The 23487-nt window shown below is 45.2% G+C and overlaps 1 protein-coding gene across 2 annotated transcripts; it reads right to left on the reverse strand.

Moving 5' to 3' along the window:
- Positions 1-211: 211 nt before the first annotated feature.
- On the reverse strand, positions 212-22394 carry GUK1 (guanylate kinase 1). 2 transcript variants are annotated; one of them, XM_038389378.2, is made up of 7 exons: positions 22146-22393; positions 17594-17635; positions 15837-15933; positions 6666-6804; positions 5063-5147; positions 1734-1819; positions 212-393 (listed from the first exon to the last, which is right to left on the reverse strand). In XM_038389378.2, exons 1-7 carry the CDS (start codon positions 22255-22257, stop codon positions 358-360), a joined length of 597 nt encoding a protein of 198 aa, XP_038245306.1. In that variant the 5' UTR covers positions 22258-22393; the 3' UTR covers positions 212-357. The 2 variants fall into 2 exon arrangements, with proteins under 2 accessions (XP_038245306.1, XP_043365699.1); XM_043509764.1 differs by lacking the exons at positions 212-393; positions 1734-1819 and adding an exon at positions 3017-4196 and having other exon boundaries at positions 22146-22394.
- Positions 22395-23487: the final 1093 nt, after the last annotated feature.

Below are 23487 nucleotides of genomic sequence, written 5' to 3' on the forward strand. Positions count from 1 at the left end.
GAGACTACTGCTTAGTTTCCACAGACTACACGCACGGATTGTATCAGCATGGGGCTGTATCTATGATCAGGCAATACAAATGAATTCAGAATAATTCTGCTCAGGAAATACAATACAGGGACTTTCAGACTGTTTGCCTGGAATCTCCATGCAAAACAAGAAGAGCACTGGACGCTTTAGCGCGCACACACAAAGTGGCAGAAGCCCCGACTAATATAAATATAAGGTTGGTTTTGCACTTTTGTTTTTTAATATAAATGTCATAGTAACTCGGAAGGGAATCAGGCTAAAGGGAATGTCTCTCTTGGACCAGAATGCTGTGAAGCACGTGAGGAATGGCAGCCAAGCAGACTGAACTCAGGACTTCTTGGATTCTTGGACCTTCTGGATTTCCTGCAAGCAGATGAAGAAAAGGATTGATTGTATATTGCTCTCTGTAAATAATTCATAGCTTCAGAGATTGTAAGGCCACAAAGGATCATTATAATCATCTTGTCTGACTTCTGGCATAGAATAGGCCATAGAATTTCATCAAGTGACCTTTGCATCAAGCCCATATTTTATGGTTGAAATGGACTATTCCTTTTAGAAATACATCCAGTCTGGATTTAAAGAGACTCCACATGATCCAACACATCTCTTGGTAAATTGTTCCAATGGTTCTCTCACCATCAGGGTGAAAAACGCGTGCTTTGCTCCCTATCTGAATTTGTCTAGCTTCAGCTTCCAGGCATCAGATCTCATTCTACCTTTGTCTGCTAGGTTAAAACATCTTCAGCTATCCAACATCTTCTCCCATGTACTTCTAGACTACGACCATATCACCTCTTCACATCCTCTTTGATAAAATATATAGATTAACAGTCTTAAATCTCTCACTATAAAGCAGATTTTTCTGACCTGACATCATTCTTGTAGCTCTATTCTGGACTCTTTCGAATTCTTCAACATACTCTTTGAAAAGGGGACCACAGAACTCCACAAGAGTCTCATTTAACGCCAGACATTGCGATAACCCCACTCCCCTGCTCCTACTTGAAACTCTTCTGCTTATACATTCAAGGATCCAATTAGCCCTCTTAGCCACTGCATCACACTGGGAGCTTGTGTTGAGTTGGTTATCCACCAGGACCCCTATGTCCTTTTCGGAGGCCCTGCTTTCCAAGATACAATTCTCCCAGCCTAACTGCCAAGCTTAAAGTTCTGCTCTTTGTTACATCACCCATGTCCAATCTTCAGAAGTAACTGCTTCAGCAGTGACCTTTAGGGCTCACGAAGCCAACAACTGGGTCCTGGCTTTGGATGCATGAAGGTCACTGCATTTATTGATTATGTTCTGACTAGTATCACTGTGCTTGGCCCAGTCCAACACAACAGAAGACACAGCCCCTGCCCTGCGTAAACTTTTGCAAATAATGGTCCCGGACCAGGAAAAAAAACCTCTGCATACCAGAGTTCCCTCTTTAAGGCCCCGAGTCAGCAAGGTACTTCAGCAAATGCCTAATGTCAAGCATGGGAGTAGCATGGAAGCCAATGGGACTACTCGTACTTAAAAAGTTAGGTATGTGCTTTGACATCTTACTGCGTCAGGGCTATATGCCTAGCTACAACTTTGCCTTCTCTCGGAAACGGAATGTTTGTCAAGCATTTCCTTCTGATGCTCTCTAATAGTTGACTCTCCATTTACAATAGCTTGGACTGTACCCAAAGCAGAAGAGCCCTAAATGACTTACCTCTGCAAGAATCTCCTTCAGTTCAGAATAGGCTTTTTGTAGATCATTATTGATGATGATCAAGTCAAAAAGGCCAGGTTCATTACCTAGTGAATCAAAACAGGAGTTAGAACACAGGAAAGGAACACTGGCTCCTTTGCCTCCTTTTTTGGGACTCTAATTCTTGTGGACTCTTAACATTTTTATTTTATTTCAGCCACTGCTAATCAACCAGATTAAAACTGATTGACGTTAAACCGATGCAGCTTCTCCTGCAGACAAGGCCTCGGTCACCCCTGGCCTGTTTTGCTGGGCCATTGGCCTGTCTGCAGCAGCAGCACAGCTGGCCTGGGAGATGGTGACAGGTGCATTCTGCTCAGGGGTAGCAGACTGGCAAAGTTCACAACATCGTGTCTGCTGCTGTCCTTCGCTTCCATAGAACATCAGCCTACTGCTCAGGTCGTTTTCTTACTATTTCAGCAATGCCCTCAAAGCTGCTTACTCCTGAGGGGATTCCGCACCAAAAAATTAAAAATGCTGCGCACAATATTGCAAAATTCTGCAAATAAATAAATGTAGAGGCTCCAGTGTAGCAGTGCAGGAAGGCGGAAGATCACCCAGCAGCCTCCCCATCCGTCATCTCGGGGACACAGACTCTGGTCAGGCTACTCCTGACCGTGACACAGCACAAGGCCTGGGCCAGCACCAGAAACACCCTGGGGCCCTGCCCCTCTGCACCAGGCGCACTTGTAGGAGCAGGATTTTATAATTGTACTATAAGACTAGAGGTACTAATGTATGTCTTGATTTCATTTTACCATCATTTCTAACCATCAGAGGAGTGAACTTTTGGAATAGCCTTACAAGGGAAGCAGTAGGGGCAAAAGATCTATCTAGCATTAAGATTAAACTCGTTAAGTTTATGGAGGAGATGGTATGATGGGATAACATGATTTTGGTAATTAAATATTCGTGGTAAATAGGCCTAATGGCCTGTGATGGGTTGTTAGATGGTGTGGGATCTGAGTTACCCAGGAAAGAATTTTCTGTAGTATCTGGCAGGTGAATCTTGCCCATATGCTCAGGGTTTAGCTGATCGCCATATTTGGGATCAGGAAGGAATTTTTCTCCAGGGCAGATTGAAAGAGGCCCTGGAGGCTTTTCGCCTTCTTCTGTAGCATGGGGCATGGGTCACTAGCTGGAGGATTCTCTGCTTCTTGAAGTCTTTAAACCACGATTTGAGGACTTCAATAGCTCAGACATAGGTGAGAGGTTTTTCGTAGAAGTGGGTGGGTGAGATTCTGTGGCCTGCGTTGTGCAGGAGGTCAGGCTAGATGATCATAATGGTCCCTTCTGACCTTAGTATCTATGAATCTCCACTGTCAAGCTAGTAGTTTTATAGGAGAGCATGCTGCATTCTACTTAGATCAAAGTCTAGTCTTAAAACTGCATCAGGCTAAGAGCTGAATGTAGCACAGATTCATAGATTTTAAGGCCAGAAGAGCCGATTATGATCATCCAGTCGGTCTTCCTGCATAATAGCCCAATAGCTCAGTAATTTCTGCATCAAGCCCATATCTTCTGGTTGAGCTAGAGCATATATTTTTGAGAGAGAGAGCACATTCTGCACACACTCCCTACAGAGAAAGCAAAATTTCATGGAGGATCCTAAATAAACAGGAACTTAGTTGAAACCAAAACAAAAGGAAACACATGGCATGGAGAGAGAGAGTCACTTATAAGACCTAGAAGGATTCTGAAAATTAAGCTGACGATGAGACATAAGATGTTACGGATGAGACTACGAACATTGCTTTGCTGCTGAATTCATTACAAAACCAAGACCAACATAAATGAAGTCTGAAGGGTCTAAATCCAACAGATTATGAAACAATCACCAGAGGTATGAAATAGAGTGGATGAAAACACAAGACTTTGGAAGAGCAGGAGAATGGCCATTACTCTTACTGACTGCTATATGGCCCCCAGAATTATTGAAAAACTACACAGGAGTCTCCCAGGTAAGAGGAATGGATGTGGAAGATGGGCTAGAACAAGGAAAGGATCAGCAATTTAAAGGCAGAAATAAAGTTTGTTGAGGCAGCCCTAGGATTTTCCTTTTAAACAACTCTATGCAACTAAAGGGAAAGAGGTCCAGTGGGTAGAACACTAGCCTATGACTTGGAAGACCTGGGTTCAAGTCCTAGTTCCACCACAGACTACCTGTGTGAATTTATTTATCTAGGAGCCCTAGTTACGGACTGGGACCCCCATCGTGCGAGGTGCTGTACAAACAGAACAAAAACAAACAGAAAACCAGACTGTCAACTTGGGCAAGTCATTCACCTCACCATGTCTCTGTTCTCCCATCTGTCACATGGGGATAGCTTCTCTTCCCTACCTCACATGAGTGTTGTGAGAATAAATACATTAAAGATTATGAGGCACTCGGATACTACCCTGATGGGGGGGCCACATAAAAACCTAAGATAGAAATAAGGGAAGCTGTTAAAAAGTGAAATTCACTTTACTTCATAAAAAATTAAAATCTTGAAACTTAACTTAGTGCTCCCAGCCACCCTGGAGTGCATTAACAGCTGTCAAAGTATTTTCATGGTGTGGTTGGTACGGTTTTAAAAAAAAAACAAAAACAAAAAAACCAAACAAGCCCGACTCACTCTACATAAACTCTGAAGCACTAAGACCAGTGTAATGCTGAACAGTACATCAGTGGCCCTAGTACCTCCTAGCATCTTTGAGGCTGAACTGCCCCATCCCCCTCATGCCTGGGACTGGGGGCAGGGAGGATGTAACAGGAGTGGAAGCCAGGGATGGGAAGAACTGGTCTGGAGGAGTGAGGGGAGGTAGGAAGGGGCTAGGTGATCCTACCCGCTTGTAAGGGGGAGGGGATCTTTCCAATGGTGCTGTGCCAAGGGGTGAGGGAAGGGAATCAGGGCTCCTGCTCTTTCAGAGGGAGGGGGAAGGGACCAGAGAGGAGGATTTTCGCTTTTAGTGCCTAAGGTTTTATGCAGACAATGGAAGGCTGAGGTGTTCACTCTCACAAACACACCCAGAGCCTGTGAGATCTTTACAGCTGTGATTTCCAAGTGGTGACACGGTCCCGCTCCTCCTTGTCAGTCCAGGGCAGTGAATCCCCTCTTCCCCCTGCAATTAGCTCCCAGCTGCCAAAGAGTCATGGTCAGTTCTTCTGGCCGGATCTTCCATAAACCCCTGAGACAGGGAGCCAGACATCTGTGTATGACAAGGCGCCAAAAACTCTGATGTGCCTTCCCCGCTCCCTACCCCCAGTCCCCGCTGGGGTTGTGTCTGTGCAAGCTTCCTGTACTTACTAAGTTCCATGTCTACACGAGCTGCGTTCAGCCGCTTCTGGAGACTCTCTTCGGACTCTGTCTGTCTGTCACGCAGTCTCTTTTCCTACAGCCCAAAGACGACAAGTGTAAATGCACGTTTCAAGCGCCATTTGGAGGAGAACAGTCGGCCCCGGCCCCCCAAGTCCCATTACTGCCATCACAACCACCCTCAAAAGGCTCCAAGTCACAGACATGTTTATGGCCAGAAAGGACCACCCAACTGTCTAGCCTGACCTCCTGTAGATCACAGGCCACCACTGCCACCCAGCACCCACATACTGAACCCAACAACTGGAATGAGACCAAAGTGTCACAACCCACAGAAGACTAGACTGTCATGTGCCACAGGCAGAGAACAGGAAGCCATTTCAAACACCCTCTCCCCTGGCACATGGCTGTTTCTGGAGCCAGGTGACACCATGCTGCCCATTGGCCAGAAGGAATAGATCAAGAGGCTGGCTGTGGGTACTGGCCTTGACCAATAAAGCCTCACAAATACCATGGGATGTAAGGAAGTATATCCCCACTTTAGCAAACAGTTAAGTGACTTGCCCCAGGCCACGATGCAAATCTCTGTCCAAACTGGGATTTGACCTCAGGAGCTCCCAGCTTCCAGCCCTGTGCTCAGGCCACTGGACTATGATGCTTCTTGCAATACTACTGCCAACGGAACAGCCATGAAGGTATAAATGGCAGCTGTTAGGCGACACTTTGAAGCTGGTTTTGCGACAGCAGCTCATTGCCTGGCCTTTCTTCTTAAGGAGGAACACCACTTACATAATGGACTTAGGGTAACAAAACAGAAGAAAAAGTCTGGGAAGGATGATTTGTCAGAGTCACTGGACTGGGACTCAGGAGATCTGGGTTCAATCTCTGACTCTCTCATAGACTCCCCGTGTGACCTTGGGCGAGTCACTTTTATCCCCGTCTCAGTTCCCCATCTACAAAATTGAGATGACAACACTTCTAAACCTCACAGGGAAATTATGGGGGGATACATTCATTAATATATGGGGACACGTGAGACCACAGATAAGAGTTCCATGGTCTTACCCCATGATACCAGCCTCACTAGGATTTACTCTAATAGATGGATACTGAAGTCCTCATAACCCTAGAGAGCATCATAAACACAAACAAAGCTTTCCTAAACATGGACCAAGGCAGACCATGCCCTAAGGAGCTTGCAAATTAACATGAACAGCTTCAAGCACAAGCAAGCTCTGAGACACATGGCAGATGGGAAGATCAGATGATGAAGAGGATCCGAGAGAAGCAAGGGAAGGAGCATGGGAGATGGAGCCTTTTAAAGAGAAGGATGAGCATGCACAAAGCCAAGAGGAGGAGTACGAGACACAAGGAGCAGGGAGGAGAGAGAATAGGCAGAGGTTTGATCAAAAGCCATTACCTGTTTTGTGGGTTATATAGTAAATTGATCAATGGAGAAGAGGCAGGAAATTCTCATCATCTCACTGAATTCATCCATTAATTGGATCATCTTCTGCTGCTGCTGGAAAGACCCCCAAGGTAACTTTCCCCTAGTAAGAGCACAGTGAGGACATGGGAAAGGAGGCTCACTCACCAAGACTTCTGTGGACGGAGCCTGGACAGAGATGTAGATCGGTTTCAGGTCAGTTTTCTTAATGTTCTTGACGCCCTGCAAGTCGATATCCAGGACGCAGATCTGGTTCCGTGCCTGCACGGCCTGCACCGCAGCTTTACTGGGGGGGAAGGGAGAGAAGAAGTTGGTTACTGGACACACTGGGGTGGGGATGCTGTGCAGGGAGAGCCAGGGAATCTTAGCTATCTACTCCTCGTGCATTAAGAACCATTCACAAGCTATGCTGCACCACTGACGTTCTCTTTTGCATCAATATTTCCCAGTTCCTGTCCCTAGAGGTGTCGCCCACATGGTCACAAGAGGGAGGTGAGTGAACTAGAAGTGGAAAGTTCAGAAATGGAGGCAGTGTAGCCTAGTGGATAGGACACTATACAGGGAACTCAGGAGACCTGCGTTCAATTCCTAGCTTACCCTGCTAGGAGACCTTGGGCATCTCACTTCCCCTCTCTGCCTCAGCTTCCCCAGCTGTAAAATTGGGATGATGATACTGACCGCCTTTGGAAAGCGTTTCAAGATCTACAGATAGAAGTGCTATATAACAGCCAGGCATTATTATTTGTACACATTTTGTTAATAGTTGCCTCTATCTCCTCATGGGAAACTGTAGCAGTTCTAATTTGCCAAGGGACTTGATCACAGCTCCATGGATTCAATAGGAGGGGGTGGATAGCAGGATTGTCTCATTGACTGGTCCCTAACTCTAGATTTCCTCCACCCCCTTTTCCAAGAGGGCCCACATATGTTGGCCTACAGGGCAAGCTAGAAGGCATCGCTATTCTCTCCCAGGCTCGCCTTGAAAGGGAGGCTGAGGGAAGAAATTGTTCACAAGGGGCTGGCAAAGAGGGAGGAGTTTTATGGTGGGCACTGGAGAATTAGATATTGTGGGCTGAGACCACAGAATTTGACATATTCTTACAAAATCATATAGGTGCCTAGAGCTTCATACAAGTGCATATTGCTACATCAAGAGAAATTAAGTGTGTGGAAATGGCTAAAGAGATGGCATTGTTTTCCACTGAGGTAAACACGGAGCATCTTAGTTACAGGCTAGCAATGACATCATTCCTTTGGAGAGGCTCAAACACCAAAGCCCATACAAATCCCGAAGGACTAGAAGGGTGACAACATCAAAAGTAAGGTATAACACGATCCAATGGCTGGCAGTTGAAACTAAACAAATTCAGACCGTAAATAAGGTAAATAAATTTTTACCAGTGAAAGTAATTAACGGGTGGGACCATTTACCAAGGGTTGTTATGGATTGTTCACCACTGACCATTTTTAAACCATGACAGTGTTCTTTCTAAAAGATTTGCTCTAGGAATTCGGGGGGGGGGGGAGGAGGAGTTCTCTGGCCTGTGTTATACAAGAGGTCAGATTAGATGATCACAGTGGTCTTCTTCTGGCCCTGGAATCTATGAATCACAGATGTTTGGACTAAGGAGGAAAAGCCACTGAACAAGGTTACTTCTCTGTAAGAGGTCAAAAGTTTCCATACTAATAAATTCACTTGAAGAGTGCAGTACCCTTCATAGGATTTGCCAGTCTTGGAAGATACCAAGTTAAGAAGGTGAGTATTAAAACATTTTTCCTTTGGACTGGCAAAGATAATCATACGCTTTCCCCACTGTGGGCTGCATCTGATATGCTTTGACCTTCCCTCCAAACTCTCTCTATGATCCTCTTAGAACAAACTAACATCTAAAGAGCAGTGACTCCAATTGCATAAAGAAAAACTAATCTGAATCCTATAGCAAACGGGTGTTAGCTGTTTGGGGCAGGGACCATCTGTCTTTGTACAGCACCTAGCACAATGGGATTCTGATCCGTGGCTAGGGCTCCTAGGCACTCATGTACTACAAATGATAAAGAATAAGAGGAGAAAACCTGAGAAAATGTTTTGAGGTGGTTACGGAGGATTTAAATTAGTTAAACTGAATGGCCACATGGTGGCAACAGAGGATAAGAGAAAGAGCAGCTCTTTAGAGAAGGCCTTCATACTCTCCCGCAGAGGTTACGCTGTAGTTCCTCTTGTGAGCCTTCGCCCCACCCAACGCTGATCCCAGCCCTCCCTACAGTTGCTCATAGAGAAATGTAGGGCAGGAAGGGACCTCAAGAAGTCCGCTAGTCCAGCCCGCTATCTGATTACAAGCTGAGTGTGGATTGTCATGTACTCTGCTCATATGAGAGAGAGAGAGAGAGAGAGAGAGAGAGAGAGAGAGCGCGCGCGCGCATTCCTTTTGTCAGTATCTGCCCGTACAGCATGCCGTTTTTATGTAAAGTGACCAATCCTAACAAGATCTGTGCTAAAATGCAGCATATATTCTCCTAAATTGTTATAGTAAGAATAATTCTCCCTGTTCTAACCAGTAACACACTTACTGCGTATGAACTTCATGACTTAAACAGAACCTGACCGAAAAAAATCCAACTGACCTTTCAGTAGATGGGTGACCTGGCTAATGTTCTGTCCACATTTTGATTCTCAGTTACATGGCCAAACTGTCAGGACAGCACTACAGAGACAAGTTGAGACTAAACAACCTCTAGGCGATGGGTGTGGCTGTTTGGTTTTGTCCCCCCATTGTTTATGTACTGCTCACCTCTTCTCCCTGGGTGTACGGTTTGGATGCGAATGATCATACTCTTCCTTACCTGTGCTACTGCTACCAAGGATTGCCAGCCCATCTGTCCACTCCTCCTACCAATGTGTGTGTGCCTCCTACACATGGGTCATCTCCCTGAACGGATCTGCTCAGTCCCTATCACCTCCTCCTCTCCCAAGATCCTCTTCTGCCACAACACCTGAAGGATAGCAGCCAATTAGGACAGTGAAGCCATGGCTGCCCACAGCAGGATTGATGAGGTGAGCTCACTCCAGCCAGGTGTGGGGCATGATTCCTAGAGAACCCTGTTTCCTGAGCTGGGGTGTCCCCTAAGCCAAGAATATCGTGGTGGAAGCAAGATGAGCTCTGATTCCACCGGGAGCAGTGAAACCCATTAGCGCTGTGGTTCCCAACTTGCTCTGACTGGAGGACCCCACCTCTAACCAATCTGCACTTGGGATTCTCCACCACAGTGTTCCCGACCTATCAGCATGCTGGCTATGGCTAGAGCACTGGAGTGGGACTCGGAAGTCCTGGGTTCTACACTGAGCTCTGACACGCACCTGCAGGGTGACTTTTGGGAACACATTTCTTCCCTCTACGCCTCAGTATCATCAAAATGAGGATAATGATTCCAATCTTCTTGGGATTGCTCTTTGAAATCTATGGATGGAAGAATGCTATACAAGAGCACTTTTTTTTAAATCATCATCAGTTTCCTGTCTGTTTTCCCCTTTCTTTCCCCCCAACCCTTTCCACCTCCTCTTCCTGTGTCTCATTTTACTTGGGTATTATATTTGTCCTTTACCCTACTCATTTCTCCCACTAACTCCCACCCAGTTCTCTCCCCCACTTCTTCTTTCAGTTCTCTTTCCCCCAGCACTTTCCAGTCATACCTGCCCCATGTCACAGAGACAGAGGGAGCAGCATTGTATAGCTCCACCTAAGCTTTAGCCTGGAGGACAAACCCCATCTCAGGCCGAAGGAACCCTGAGGTGGTCTACCAGCTGGGGAATAGTGGAAAAGAGGAGAGAGAGTGTTAACTCTTTCTTTTTAACAGGTTTGCAGTGATTACTGCCATGATTTCAGAACGACAGACCTCACATCCAGGAGTCTAACCTTAAGCCACACGTACGGATCACAGACACACACCGGCAAAGCAAGCTCCTGTTTAGTAAATGGAGAGGAAGGATGGCCCAGTGGTGAGGGTGCTAGCCTGGGACTTGCAAGATCTGGGTTCAACTCCCTGCTGCAACACAGACTTCTTGTGTGACCTTGGGCAAGCCATCTGGCCCCTCTGCTCCTCAGTTCCCTACCTGCAAAATAGGGATAATAGCCAGGGGTGCAGTGAGGATACATTAAAGATGGTGGTGCTACGGTGATGGGGGCCAGACAAATATCTAGAACACATGGAAAAGGAGGAAACTTTCCTCTTCCCAGAATTGTTTTAACGAATTGGAGCAGAAAACTGGAGTTAGGAACGGATTTAACAAGACCCATCCTACTGCAACAGGTGATGCGAGCGAGACCCATCCTGCTGCAGCAGGTGACGCGAGTCCCGGCTTTCAAAGTTATTCATGGGATTTCCACATTAATCCTGTCCTAAAGCCTTTAAACCTACCTTATCATCATTGCTGCACACTATACAAACACTGAGATCTACGAGCTTGCCTTGCATGTCGATCTCAATGACTGTGCTGGATTACAGCTCTCCTTTCTTCCTCCCCAAACTGTGGAAGATGTTAGCAACTATGGCTTAGGCTGCTTTCTGTCTCAAATTCACAAAAATTGCTCTAACGCTAACCATGTAAAGATGCTTTCCCCCCTCATCCTCAGATTTAAGCACACGAGATGCACAAGGTGCTGTCTCTTCCACTCCTAGTGATTTCTCAGCACCTCACATTACTGGACCCTAGAGTGGCATGCACACACTCAGCAAAGATCTTGGTCAAGGTTCTCCAAAGGGACTACTGAGTTTGGGTGTCTATGTTGAGGCATCTACTAGGGGCCTGATTCTCAGAGAGTGGGTGCTCAGCACTTTCTGGAACACAGGCTCCTTTAAGTGGTCTCCAATTAAGCATCCAGAACCATTAGTCTGAAAAATCTTAGCTCTTCTGGTCAGAGAAGCGGTGTTTGTGGATGAGTTTGTTTTTCAAAATGACTGACACCTCCTGGAGTAATGACAGGTTTCAAAGTAGCAGCCGTGTTAGTCTGTATTCGCAAAAAGAAAAGGAGTACTTGTGGCACCTTAGAGACTAACAAATTTATTTGAGCATAAGCTTTTGTGAGCTACAGCTCACTTCATTGGATGCATTCGGTGGAACTCCCCCCCCCCCTTCCTGCTGGTAATAGCTCATCTTAAGTGATCACTCTCCTTACAGTGTGTATGATAAAACCCATTGTTTCATGTTCTCTGTGTGTGTATATAAATCTCCCCACTGTATTTTCCACCGAATGCATCCGTTGAAGTGAGCTGTAGCTCAAGAAAGCTTATGCTCAAATAAATTTGTTAGTCTCTAAGGTGCCACAAGTACTCCTTTTCTTTCTCCTGGAGTAAGTTAATTTCTCTTTGGTTCAGATTCTTATATCTTTCCCATCACCAAAATGTCTTGGAAAAAGCTTTCAATCATGAAAGGATTAGATCTCTTGGATATGGCCTTAATCCTGTTTTCTTCTACCACACTTTTAGCAAGCCTTGAGGTTTTTCTTGATTTCCTCGGTTAACACTTCCTTTCCCTGCCACCATGGTGTATGCACCAGCTGGCTGCAGCTCAAAGGCAGCTGCGTTTCAGTATTGCTTTTATTGCTTTGGGATGAAAGGTGTTCTAGAAATGTACAATATTGTATAAAGAATGGCATCAGCATGTTTCAGGGTCTAAGCCAGTAGGACATGGGGCAGGAAGAAGCTTGTATCCACAACACAGCATTAGCTGTTGTTGGAGATAGACTAATACTTCACCTAGTCTGGTGAAGTACAGTCACCTATTTCAGTACTGGGCAATCCTTGCATTCATAAGATGGCCAAAGGTGTGCAGTAGAAATGAACCTATATATAGCTGGTAAAGCAAAGCAGCTGTTTTTGGACTTCAAATATCTTCTCCTTAATGTATACAGATGGGCAAAGCAGAGTGCATGAAGGGTGGTATCTAGGGAGAAAAGATGGAGGGGAAAATTCAGATTCTGCATAAGCAGCTCAGTGGACAAAATCAACCGAGTTGCACTCGCTTACACCAGGCTTGAATTTGGCCCTAGGTCTGCACTGAAACCTGAGCTGTTTCAGAAGGGATGGGAAAAGTTTGGAAATAAGTTTATGTCTATACAAAGGTTGCCACTAGGTGATTTTAAATCTCCAAGAAAGCTAGCGGGAGGGAATGGAAGTATTCTAGAGAAGGAGGTGGCCCTTACATTGCTCATGGTCAAGTTTAATGATCCCAGGACTGAGTCACATTCACAGTTGTTGGAAGAAAAGGCTTGTGCTCAACCCAGCTGTGAACAGCCCCATTCTGCAGTAGCAGTTCCTGGTATTCCGTCATTCAGGTATCAGACGCAGGCTTTGCCCGTGTTACATTCTGTATTTGTACAGCACCTAACACAACAGGATCCTGCTCCTAGATGCTCCTGCAGCACAACAACAAATAGTAACATCGCTTAGCACTTCTAGGTCATGCGAAAGGCCGGATCCTGAGCAACGTTAAGTGCTCTGACAACCGTGGGTGCTCAGTACCGCTTAGGACCCGGCCCTAATAGTCTGATGGATCATGTCTGGAGCATTTTGGGGGGAAATGGAGAAAACAAACCTTAGTCTCTATGCTGGGAAAACCTGAGGGGAAATGTGTTACTACTACAAAGCACCTCTGATTCTGAAGTGTGCCTAAAGACACACCGATATAGCATACATACAGGACATACTTCCCCACTGCTAAGATGCAGTTGCCTCTGGGGTGCACCATGACAGCTGTATAGTAGAGCATATTAACGTGATGTAAACAGATTAGGACAGGAAGGGAAGAATACTTAGTTTAACTCAGGGTTTCTTAACCTGTGGGTCCAGACTGAAAATTGGGTCATCAGAATGTTTCAAAGGGTCACGTGGCAGCTCCTGTCCCACGGGGCTAGCTGGGCTTGCCTCTCTGATCCAGGTACTGCAACCTCTGGGGTCCCAGCACCACTCAGGGTTAGCCCCGCCATCATGACGACTGGAGTCCAGGTGGGCTAACTGAGTGAGTGGCACTGCAACCCCATGAGCCAGGTTACAGCTCCATTCACACAAATTTGGTCCAGTTAAGAAGGGCGAGGCCAAACCTGAGTGACGCTGCAACCCCATAAGTTGCAACACCCGAAGCGGACAGCCAAACCCCACCAGCCCCATAGCACAGGAGCCACCACTGTGGGGTGAGTGACAGGACCCAACCACCCCTTGACCTCCCCCCAGGAGCAGGATCTGACCGAAACCACTCCTGGACCTCCATCCCCAGACTATTTACTGGATTGCGACAGGCCATAACCATTTACAAATGGGTCCTGAGCCCAAATAAATGGAGAACCACTGATCTAACTGAAACTGCAGGGGACACATAAGTAGCCAAGATGTGTTACCAGAGTGGGAATTTAGCCAGAGACCCACCTCTAACCACAGAAAAAATGCCTTGAGATCATTAAGAACCACAAACAGAAAGGCCCTCCATTTTGTTTCAGCACAGTACCCCTATCATTGGGCTGGGGCTCGGACTCAGGGGGAAGAGCCCCAGCTAGGTCACTAACTAACACCTGGCCACAGAATTCTTCCAGAAAAGTACTGAATGTGCAACTGTGCTAGCGCTGGAGATGGAAACAGGATGGAAGAACACGATGGCACAGTCAGATCTCTTCACAACCACCTCCTCCACAGAGGGGAGGGAACAGAACTCCTGTTTCACTGGCTTCTCCTGCTCTTCTTGCCCATCCCAGTTCAACTCACTATCTTTTCCCCAGTTCTTTCTCCACTGTTGCCCTTCTCCTTCCTATTTTACTCAGAAAAGTGTTAAACTGACATAAAAGTGCAAAAAATAAACTCTGCATTTCACTCTGTTACGGCATTTTTCTTTTAATCTTTAATTGGTAACTCATGTATGAGCAGTTAGGGTCCTAAAAGTTGACACCGATCACGCCTAACTGAGTGCCACATCTTTGTCTGGCCCATGCCTCCCCAGGCAGAGGAGTTTGCGTTATACTCTCCTGACCAAATAGCAGCCATTGCCATTTGGGGCTGGTAAGCTCAACTTGCTCCCTGAGAAGTATCCCAGAAGAGGGGTTTCCTGGATTAAATAGAAAATCCTGTTCAAAGGCAAACTCTCCTTAGCAGATTGAATCCATGGATTCAAGAGGCTTGAAATTGGTTTCTCCTTCAAGCTGAGTTGGAAGGTTTCTAACGGCTGAGATCGAAGGTCAAGATAACGTGTTCCTCCTGTGCAAGCCAATGACATCAGAAATGCTAGAGAAAAGCAGGAAGCTGCCTTCCTTATGCTGCTTTAGGGAAATAATGTCTAATCTTTCAAGAGACACAGAAACTAGAACTGAAGTGTAGGCAGATACTGTAAAGTGAGAGAAAATTATTTTAATTTGTTTTGTTTTAAAATGTATTGATCTGTAATTTTATATTCTGATAATGCAGTCTGATCACTCAGAATCTTAGGACTAATTTTTAAAAGGGATGTGTGATTTTGGTTGCCCCAATTATTGAGACACCTTAAAGGGGCCTGATTTTCAGAACATGCTGAACACCCAATCTCTAAAAGACCAGTCTCCTTAAACTGTCAAGTTCGGCCCTTCAAATCTCTAGTCATTTTGGAAATTTAGACTTTTTTTGCATTTATTTTTAAAGCATTTCAGTTCGCCCTTAAAAGGTATTTGCAATTTTAAAAAATTTTATATTGCAGCTTAATTAGTGTTTCATTGATGATCACTTTTATGCCAGTAGCAATGCTATTTTAAAATCCACTTTACACTTTAATTCTAATCATAGGGTGCCAACACCAGAGAGAATTTATTAATTTGTAAGTGTTACTGTACCAGACTGAGGCATGTGTCACTTGCTTTCACCACTGATCTGATCACACTCAGGCCATTGGATAACACAGGAAGTGAATGCAGAATCTAAGTCCCACTTTGTTTAATTAATCTTTGTAGAGCACTTTGAAGATGGAGAGCACTGTAAACATTCTGTATGAGTGAAATTTCACCTCTGTGAAGGGCCAGCGTGAGCACTATGAACCATCTTGCACTCATACCTTGGGGCTTAAGCAAAATTTGAGTGTTGCACACGCCCGATACTCATCTTTTGCACAAGGGTGAATGTCACCAATTACTAGTGACAGAATAAAAATTAATAGCAGACATGCTGTCAGAGTGAAAAGCTTAGACTAGGGAGAGAATAGTGTCATGGCACGTTAAAATATTTCCCCATCATCTCAGGACAGAACACACGTAGCCAGTAAATGTCAATCTGCAGTCCACATGAGCTATTGGATACAGTGTAACAGTTACATACCTTGTTCCATACATGTTTCCAGAGAACTCTGCATGCTCAATGAATTCGCCAGCATCAATTTCTTTCTGCATTTGTTCTCTGGTCACAAAGTGGTACTCTAGATCCAGCAATATTGAAAAACAAATCTTTATCAATGTGCAACTTTCATCTGACTTAGAACAAGATAAAGGCTCAGGGCTAAGTGTGCACATTTGGGGACTTAAAATGTACTGAAGCACCTAAATGCCCATGTTAGACAACGAAGTGCTTATTTAGGTGCCTAGTTTTCAGGCACTCAAATTCAAAAATTTGGCCCTTGGTTACCACATTCAGAAACACAATGGATCCCCGCACCCTGCTCGTGGTATGTAGTAGTTATCTCCAATACATCTTTAATAATTGGCCCGATATACCGTTGCTGCTGTTTACGTTGCCTCTTCTATTCTGCAGATCTCCAGTGACCTCTCATTACAGTGCCCTGCTTACAACACACTACAGTAGTAGCTGAGAAGTCATTTCAGGCTAAGTGCCTATTTTTAGAGGCTTATTGTGCCCCCCATTCCCCCTCCCCTGAAACAAACCCCACTTTGGCTGCAATTTCTTATTCTCAGTTGAAAGGTAAACTTTCCTTTGGGAAAGTAGGTACAAATCTCATGTGGACCTTTTTGAGCTATCCAGGCACAAAGACACCAGTAAGACATTTCAGATGCTTTTTGGTGCAGGGTTGACTCTAAAGTCGCTGCATTTAAACCTCAGTTGCTCTGGCAATTGAATTAAATTACACGGTTCCCTCCAAGTCAGTAGTAAAACAATGGCCCCAGAATGCTTTTTGGGAGGGGCTCCGGGTTCTATTCTATGCTACTGGAGGCAAGGTCTCTTGGATCAGGGATGAAATCCAGAGCCTTACTATCAGTAGTAGCCTTTAAGATTTATGGCACCTCCAGACTAACAGACATATTTGAGCATAAGCTTTTGTGGGTGAATACCCACTTCTTTAGATGTATGCATCTGAAGAAGTGGGTATTCACCCACCAAAGCTTATGCTCCAATACGTCTGTTAGTCTAGAAGGTGCCACAGGACTCTTTGCTGCTTTCACAGATCCAGACTAACACAGCTACCCCTCTGATACTTTAAGATCTAGATTTTCAAAACTGGGTGTTTACCAGTGGATTTAAAAGCGAAACTCTAGGTACCTAAATTAAGTGGCCTAATTTTCAAAAGGTTTGAGCACCCAGTAACTCCCATTGAAGTTAATCAGAGCTGCTGAGTACTCAGAACTTCGGTACATCCTGTCCGAAACTGTTGTGTAAGGTTGCTGTGCGCTATTACACAGCTGCTACCTCCTACAACAGAGGCAGCTGCATTTTATTTGAAGGTGAAGTGATCCCTGTGTATAGTTTGTATCTTCAGTTTATAAGACCCTTTGGGATCATTCAGAATGAAAGGTCCTATGTAAGTGTAAAATACTGTTACTGGACATGTACGTAAATAAAGTAAATACACTCCATAAGTAAATACACTCCATAAATGCTAAGTAAATAAGGTCCGACTTCCCCGCAACTGAACTTTCATGCAACGTGCCCATAAACAACAAAACTTGCTCAAACATGTACTTATCCATTGGTTACAAGCCTTGTTTGCTCTTCATTGTCTACCAGCAAAACTGACTACTCCTCTCAGGTTCTGCAAGTTTTTATATAGCAGGAAACGCTGTCCACAATTCTCAGAGTAGTAGCCCTGCCTAATCTGACAATACATACAAGTGCAATACACCAACCTTTGCCATTCACTTCTCCGACTCTTGGCTGCCTTGTGGTATCTGTAAGAAAACAGAGTCTTTGTAATTTTGTAGTTCACCCAAGAATAAAATAATGTAAAAGCAATACAAAGCCACTTACTCAGCAGCATACACAGGCTTCAATTCGATCACTTGGTAATTTGATTCTTTGTTTAATTTGATCAAAGTTTCTGGACTCAATTTGCACCATTTGTTTCTAGTTGCTTTAAGCAGGTATTAGATGATTCAATCATTGCTTGTAGAGGGGAAGGATGGTCCAGGGGTTAGGGTGCTAGCTTGGGACTTGTGAGACTCAGATACAATTCCTTGTTCCAGCACAGACTTTGTGTGACACTGAGAAAATCACTTGGGGCTTGTCTATGCAGGGAAAAAGCCTGCATTAGCTACTCTGCTCTGTCTTCCCATGTAGACATTCTTACTGTGCACTAAGAATGCCTTGTGCTCATTAGCTTAATAAACTTCAGTAGTGCATTAAGATAAACTGCCTGAGAGAGTCAGTGTGGGGTAGCTACTGTGCTTTAAATTCACATCCTAGTTTACTGTGCATTAATCTCCTGTGTAGACAAGCCCTTAGAGTATTGGAGTGAGGCCATGTGGTTCCCCACCACCCCGGAGGACGAGCCCCTCTTGACACCAGAGTGGGCGGAGCCAGCAAGTCCTGCGCCCGCCCCCCAAAGGTCAACGCGCAGGACTGGAAGTATAAAAGTCTGACCCCAGAGCTCATTTGGGAGGCAGCTGCTGGAGAGGCCAGACACCTCTGGCCTACCTCCCGGTTGGGAGACCCTGACGATTTACAGCGGACCCGATGACTGGCCTGACCTGCCGATTCCCAATGCCAACCAGAGCCCGGAGGAGCTGCCCAGCCTGCCCCTCGCCAGTTACCCAGAGGACCCCATGGTGCTTGACCCCCTGGAGGACCTGCCCGGCCTGCCCCTTGCCAGTTACCCAGAGGACCCCATGGTGCTTGACCCCCTGGAGGAGCTGCCTGGCCTGCCCCTTGCCAGTTACCCAGAGGAGCCCATGGTGCTGGACACCCCGGAGGGCACCATCTGGACCCAGGTACCTCCAGAGTGGGAGTTCGGAAGTAGCCCGGGGGCAGCACACCCAGAGCCTATGTCAGTGTGTTGCGGCCAGGATCCCCACTGACCCAGCAGCAGGTCTTCTGCCGCTGTTAGGGCCTCAGGCTGGGACGCCGTGGAGTGGGTGGGCCTGTGTCCCCCCTGCCACCCAACTCTCCCAGGCCCTTCTGAGCCAAGAGCCTGGGCTGGTTGTTTACCTGCATTTGCTCAGCCCCCTGAGGGCCTGAGCCATTGTCTCTCTGCTTGCCCGCCCTAGGCCTGCTAATTGCATAAACTGTTGCTCAGCTCCTGTCTAAGGGCCTGAGCCCTTGACTCGTTATTGCCACGGACCACAGGCTGGGTGCAAATGACTGTCTGCATTTGCCTCTATTGCTGCCATGGCAAGGGACTCCTGCAGCCAGGATAATTCCCTGTCAGCAACTGGAAGAAAGAAGCGAGGCATTGTGTTTTTCCCCCGCCGCTCCGGAGAGGGACAAGCCCTGGCCAAACCCCTCTACAGTTATGTACATACTACAAGCACTGCTGTAGCTATACCACTGTAGTGCTCGTAGACACTTACGACAGCAATGGAAGGGGTTTTTCCATCACTGTAGTAAATCCACCCCCCTGAAAGGCAGTAGCTAGGTCGATGGAAGACCTCTTACATCAACCTAGCTGTGTCTATAGTGAGAATCGGGTTGACCTAATTAAATTGCTCAGCTTGTGAAATTTTTCACAGCCCTGCGCAATGTAGGTTTTAAGTTTATACCAGGCCTAAGTCTTCCTGTGCCCTAGTTCCCCCTCTGTAAAACAAGGATAATTCTACTTCCCTATCCCACAGTATTGGATAAATTCATTTCAAAAGACTGAGGTGCTCATATAGATAGATAGATTTAATGAATAAGGTCAAATTTCTGAATGAGATAGGAGACCAAGTTAGAATCCATATGGAGACCACTATAAATTATGTTATTTTGAAGCACTACCATGCAGGGGCACTGGAACAATTTGTATAGTGGGGGTACTGAGAGTCATTGAACCAAACTGTAAACTCTGTATATAATGGAAACTACTTCAAGCCATGGGGTGCAGCAGGACCCCTAGTTCCAGCACCTATGCTATCATGTGCTCTGGAAATTGTGATACACCCTGTGGCAGTCAGCATGGAACACAGTATGAATGACTTATTTCACACTGATTGGAATGGACTTGATCAAAAGAAGGGTGTAGTCTCATCTATTAGCTTCTGTGCATGGATTATAAACTCAGAGGCAGCCTAGGGGACAAAGTCTATTTCTGTGCTGAATTTTGTGATGTGAGATTTTGTTGGGTTGCTAGAGACAAACAAAGAAGCATTATACGTGTATCAAAAGGAGACATTTTAAAGTCTTTTAGTCTCAAGCACTTCTAAACTTTTTCTGAAAGTCACAACATTCAGAGAGGAATTTGTGGAAATCTGGGGCCAGGATTTTGCCAAGAGCCTCCAAGCTACTGGTACAGAAAGTTCCAGCTGCAGTGAAAATCCATTTGATAAGTAGACCTTTAAAGACACCACCCAAAGTCCCAGCAAAAATAAGCTACCCAGCAGAGATGGACTTCAACATGAAGAAAATTGTTCTCAAAGTCTTAAAGATACTTCCAAGTGGTCAGTTAAGGCAGTAGGTGCTAACCGCATGTTTTGCGGTGAACAGGTTGTGTAAAAGAAGACTGGAAATTCAAGCCTAGCCATCCTCTGGAAATTCAGAATGCAATTCACCCAGGTTACAGTCTGAGAGACTGCAACATCATTAACATTCAACAGTCGTTCTTTTAAAAATTAGAGGGCAAAAAAATAGAACCACATTTTCCAAAGACGATTTTTAAAAATCGGTTTAAAGAAAGCAGTTAATGATCCAAGAGAACTGGGCTATACGAATGTGCATTCTAGACTGGAAATTGGCTATGTCTGGTTGCTAATATAGAAGGCCCTCAATCTAGACCTAAAATGTGACTTTTCAGGCAGGGAAGATCTGGATTATCCTTACTCTCGATCCTGAGGTTCCATATGAACTGGACCAAGACAGGGTGTTCATGAGGACCTTGTCCGTGGAACTCCTCCATGGCATTTTCAAGGCTCAGCACAAGGCCTTCTTGTAACTACCAGCACATAGTTATGTATTTGGCTTTCCCCTCTTTCCAATCAGCTCCTCGCTTTTCTTTTTTGGATTCATTTTCTTTGGACCAAAGGGTCAGAGATTTGGGTTAACTTTTATATCTTGCACAATTTCCTGGATAGCATATCCAGTGATAGAGGCTTTATCAATCAAATACATTTTAATGCCTGTAAATGGGAGGGTTACATTTATCCTGTTCCATTTAAACATTTTTCATCTGAAATTGAATATCACAATTTCAAGTAATACATATCTTTTAGATACTGTAATCACTTTGGGGCAAAGACTGCCTTCCCATATGTCCGTATAACACCTACCACTCGGAGAATGCTACTGGAAACAAGCAAATAAACAGCATCTTCTTGTCACATCAATAAAGACAAAGCACAGATTATATCACAGGTCATCTACTCAGAGTCCAGTAGCAATGATCCAGCTGCGGGGTATTCATTTATTATCTAACTCCTTATCTTAGGTGAGTGCCAGTCACCTTAGTATCTGGGCACTAGAAAAGTACATATGATAAAGTTAACATTCACAGTTCTCCACATTTTGGAGGTGGATGGGAGGGATAGTAAATTAGCCATATAATAGGGCTATTTACGTACTAAAAGCATCCACCACACGCTTCTCATGAAGAGAAAACAAAGACTGTTGTGTAGCTTACAATTCTAAGCAGGAAAATAAATCAATGAGCCAAAACGATCACTGGCACAAGCGGGTCAGTAACTCGGTGTCAGAATATAAGAATCTGAATAGAAGAGCAGAACTATTCTGCTGACTCACCCTAACAGCCAGACCACATAAGTCTCATTAAATCCACCCACAGGAAGGTTAAAGCAGATGCGGTCTTGCACAGAGGAATCCTAATCAATTCTCTTGGGGTGTTTAGAGGACACAAGTCATATGTTTGTAAGTACAGTTCTGCTTTAGGGCTTTGTGACTTTAAGACTAAAGACAAACCCCAGGAAGGGATGACTCTGAACAACATCCATTGCATTCTGTGTTAGGGGCAGCATGAAGATACCAGCCCTTTAAAAGGTGCAATTCTAAAGAAGTTACTGGAGTCATGTCCATTTACACCAGTAGTAAAACGTGACCCAAGTTATGTAAACATACTTACTAGCACACAAGTTAAGATCGCTGTTGTGGCTTGGGTTAATGGATCCAACATGCAATTTTTATGATTTGGGAGCTAACTATGTGCAAAACTGCCACTGAAGTCTTAGCGCTGTATGTGTAGCAGCTATGCAGTCAGGCCCTTAGCTGTTAAGCAGCTTCGGTTTCGCTTTCCCTGCCCCACCCGGCACAAATACTCACGAGAGACACTGAAGCCGAAGACATTGCCGTAGTCTTTAAGCAGCATTTTTAACAAAGTGCTCTTTCCTGCACCCGATGGGCCACTGAGAACTACTGGTCTTGGTCCCATCATGGCTGCAGAGGGGAAAAAACCAAACGCATCTCTTGGTTAGAAACACACAATCATAAGAACTGCCAGCTTTAGATTCCTGCAGATGCCTCCTGCAGAGAGAAAGGTTTCTGTTCATTGCCTTCACTTACAAACTACTGCAGCCAACTAAGCAATCATCAGCAAACAAATGGCACCACCTAGGGGAGGAAGAGGGATAGCAGAAGGAACAGTAGCAGTGGAACTGAGATGAAATATGAAATCAGATAAGCATACATACCCACAATGTACGGCTGAAGTAACTAGTTTAGTGCTGGTGGTGAAAAGCGCTGGACTGACAGTCCTAGAGAGCAACATCCTCTATGCAGAGAGCAAACACAGGACGAGCAGCAACAAGACAAGATTTCCTTGTACTGTGCTTCAACCCTGACCTGGAGGGAACATCCCTAGGCCAAAGTGAGCTCAGTCTCCAGGATCCAGTCAGTTATGGCCTCTCTACTGGGACTGCTAACAAGAGGGACAGCTAGTGCCAAGTATAGGGCGAGTTCATTTTGATGTCGGCAAGTGCACTCAAGGAACTGAACCGAGATCAAACTCACTTTATATAGTCCCACTGAGCAGCAGTCAGACGGATGCCAGTGGCTACTAAGTTGGGCAGGCTTCATCCCGAGAGCATAAGGCTCCCTTTTTCCCATTACCCGGCCCCTGAGCCATTTAGTCCCAAGGGATGGACTTTTCTCTAAACAGAAAAGGGACTAGTAGCAAGTTTGCGGGACATTATAAAGAAGCATGTTTACATGGGTATTTGGTTTGTAGGTTGTCAGGGGACCCTTTTATACTCAATACCACTTTTTTTTCCCCCAGTGTACTTACAGTCTATATAAATGTCATCTGTTATCCCAGTATAACACCTTGTACATACACAATGGGATGTTTGTTTACCACATGCGTTTAATAAAGGTGAGCAAAAACATCTGCACTGCAAGGTCTCAAGGAAGTAAAATTTGCTCATTTTTTTTTCCATTTTCACTGATGCCAGTGGCATAACGCTTCCTGATCTAAGTGACCCATCAATAAGAAACCTATGTATGATGCAGCTTGGGAGAGATGGGGGAAGAGAATCCAACTCAGTCATAAAAGCTTGAATTACAAGGCTGGAGACGTAAAAGAAGAGCAACTGACCCAGGCACTGTAGATGTTGCCACAGAACTTTCATTGTGAACAAGCTGAACCGCTTATTTCAAAGAGGAAAAA

The sequence above is a fragment of the Dermochelys coriacea genome, chromosome 2 (assembly GCF_009764565.3).
Source record: "Dermochelys coriacea isolate rDerCor1 chromosome 2, rDerCor1.pri.v4, whole genome shotgun sequence".
Lineage (NCBI taxonomy): Eukaryota > Metazoa > Chordata > Testudines > Dermochelyidae > Dermochelys > Dermochelys coriacea.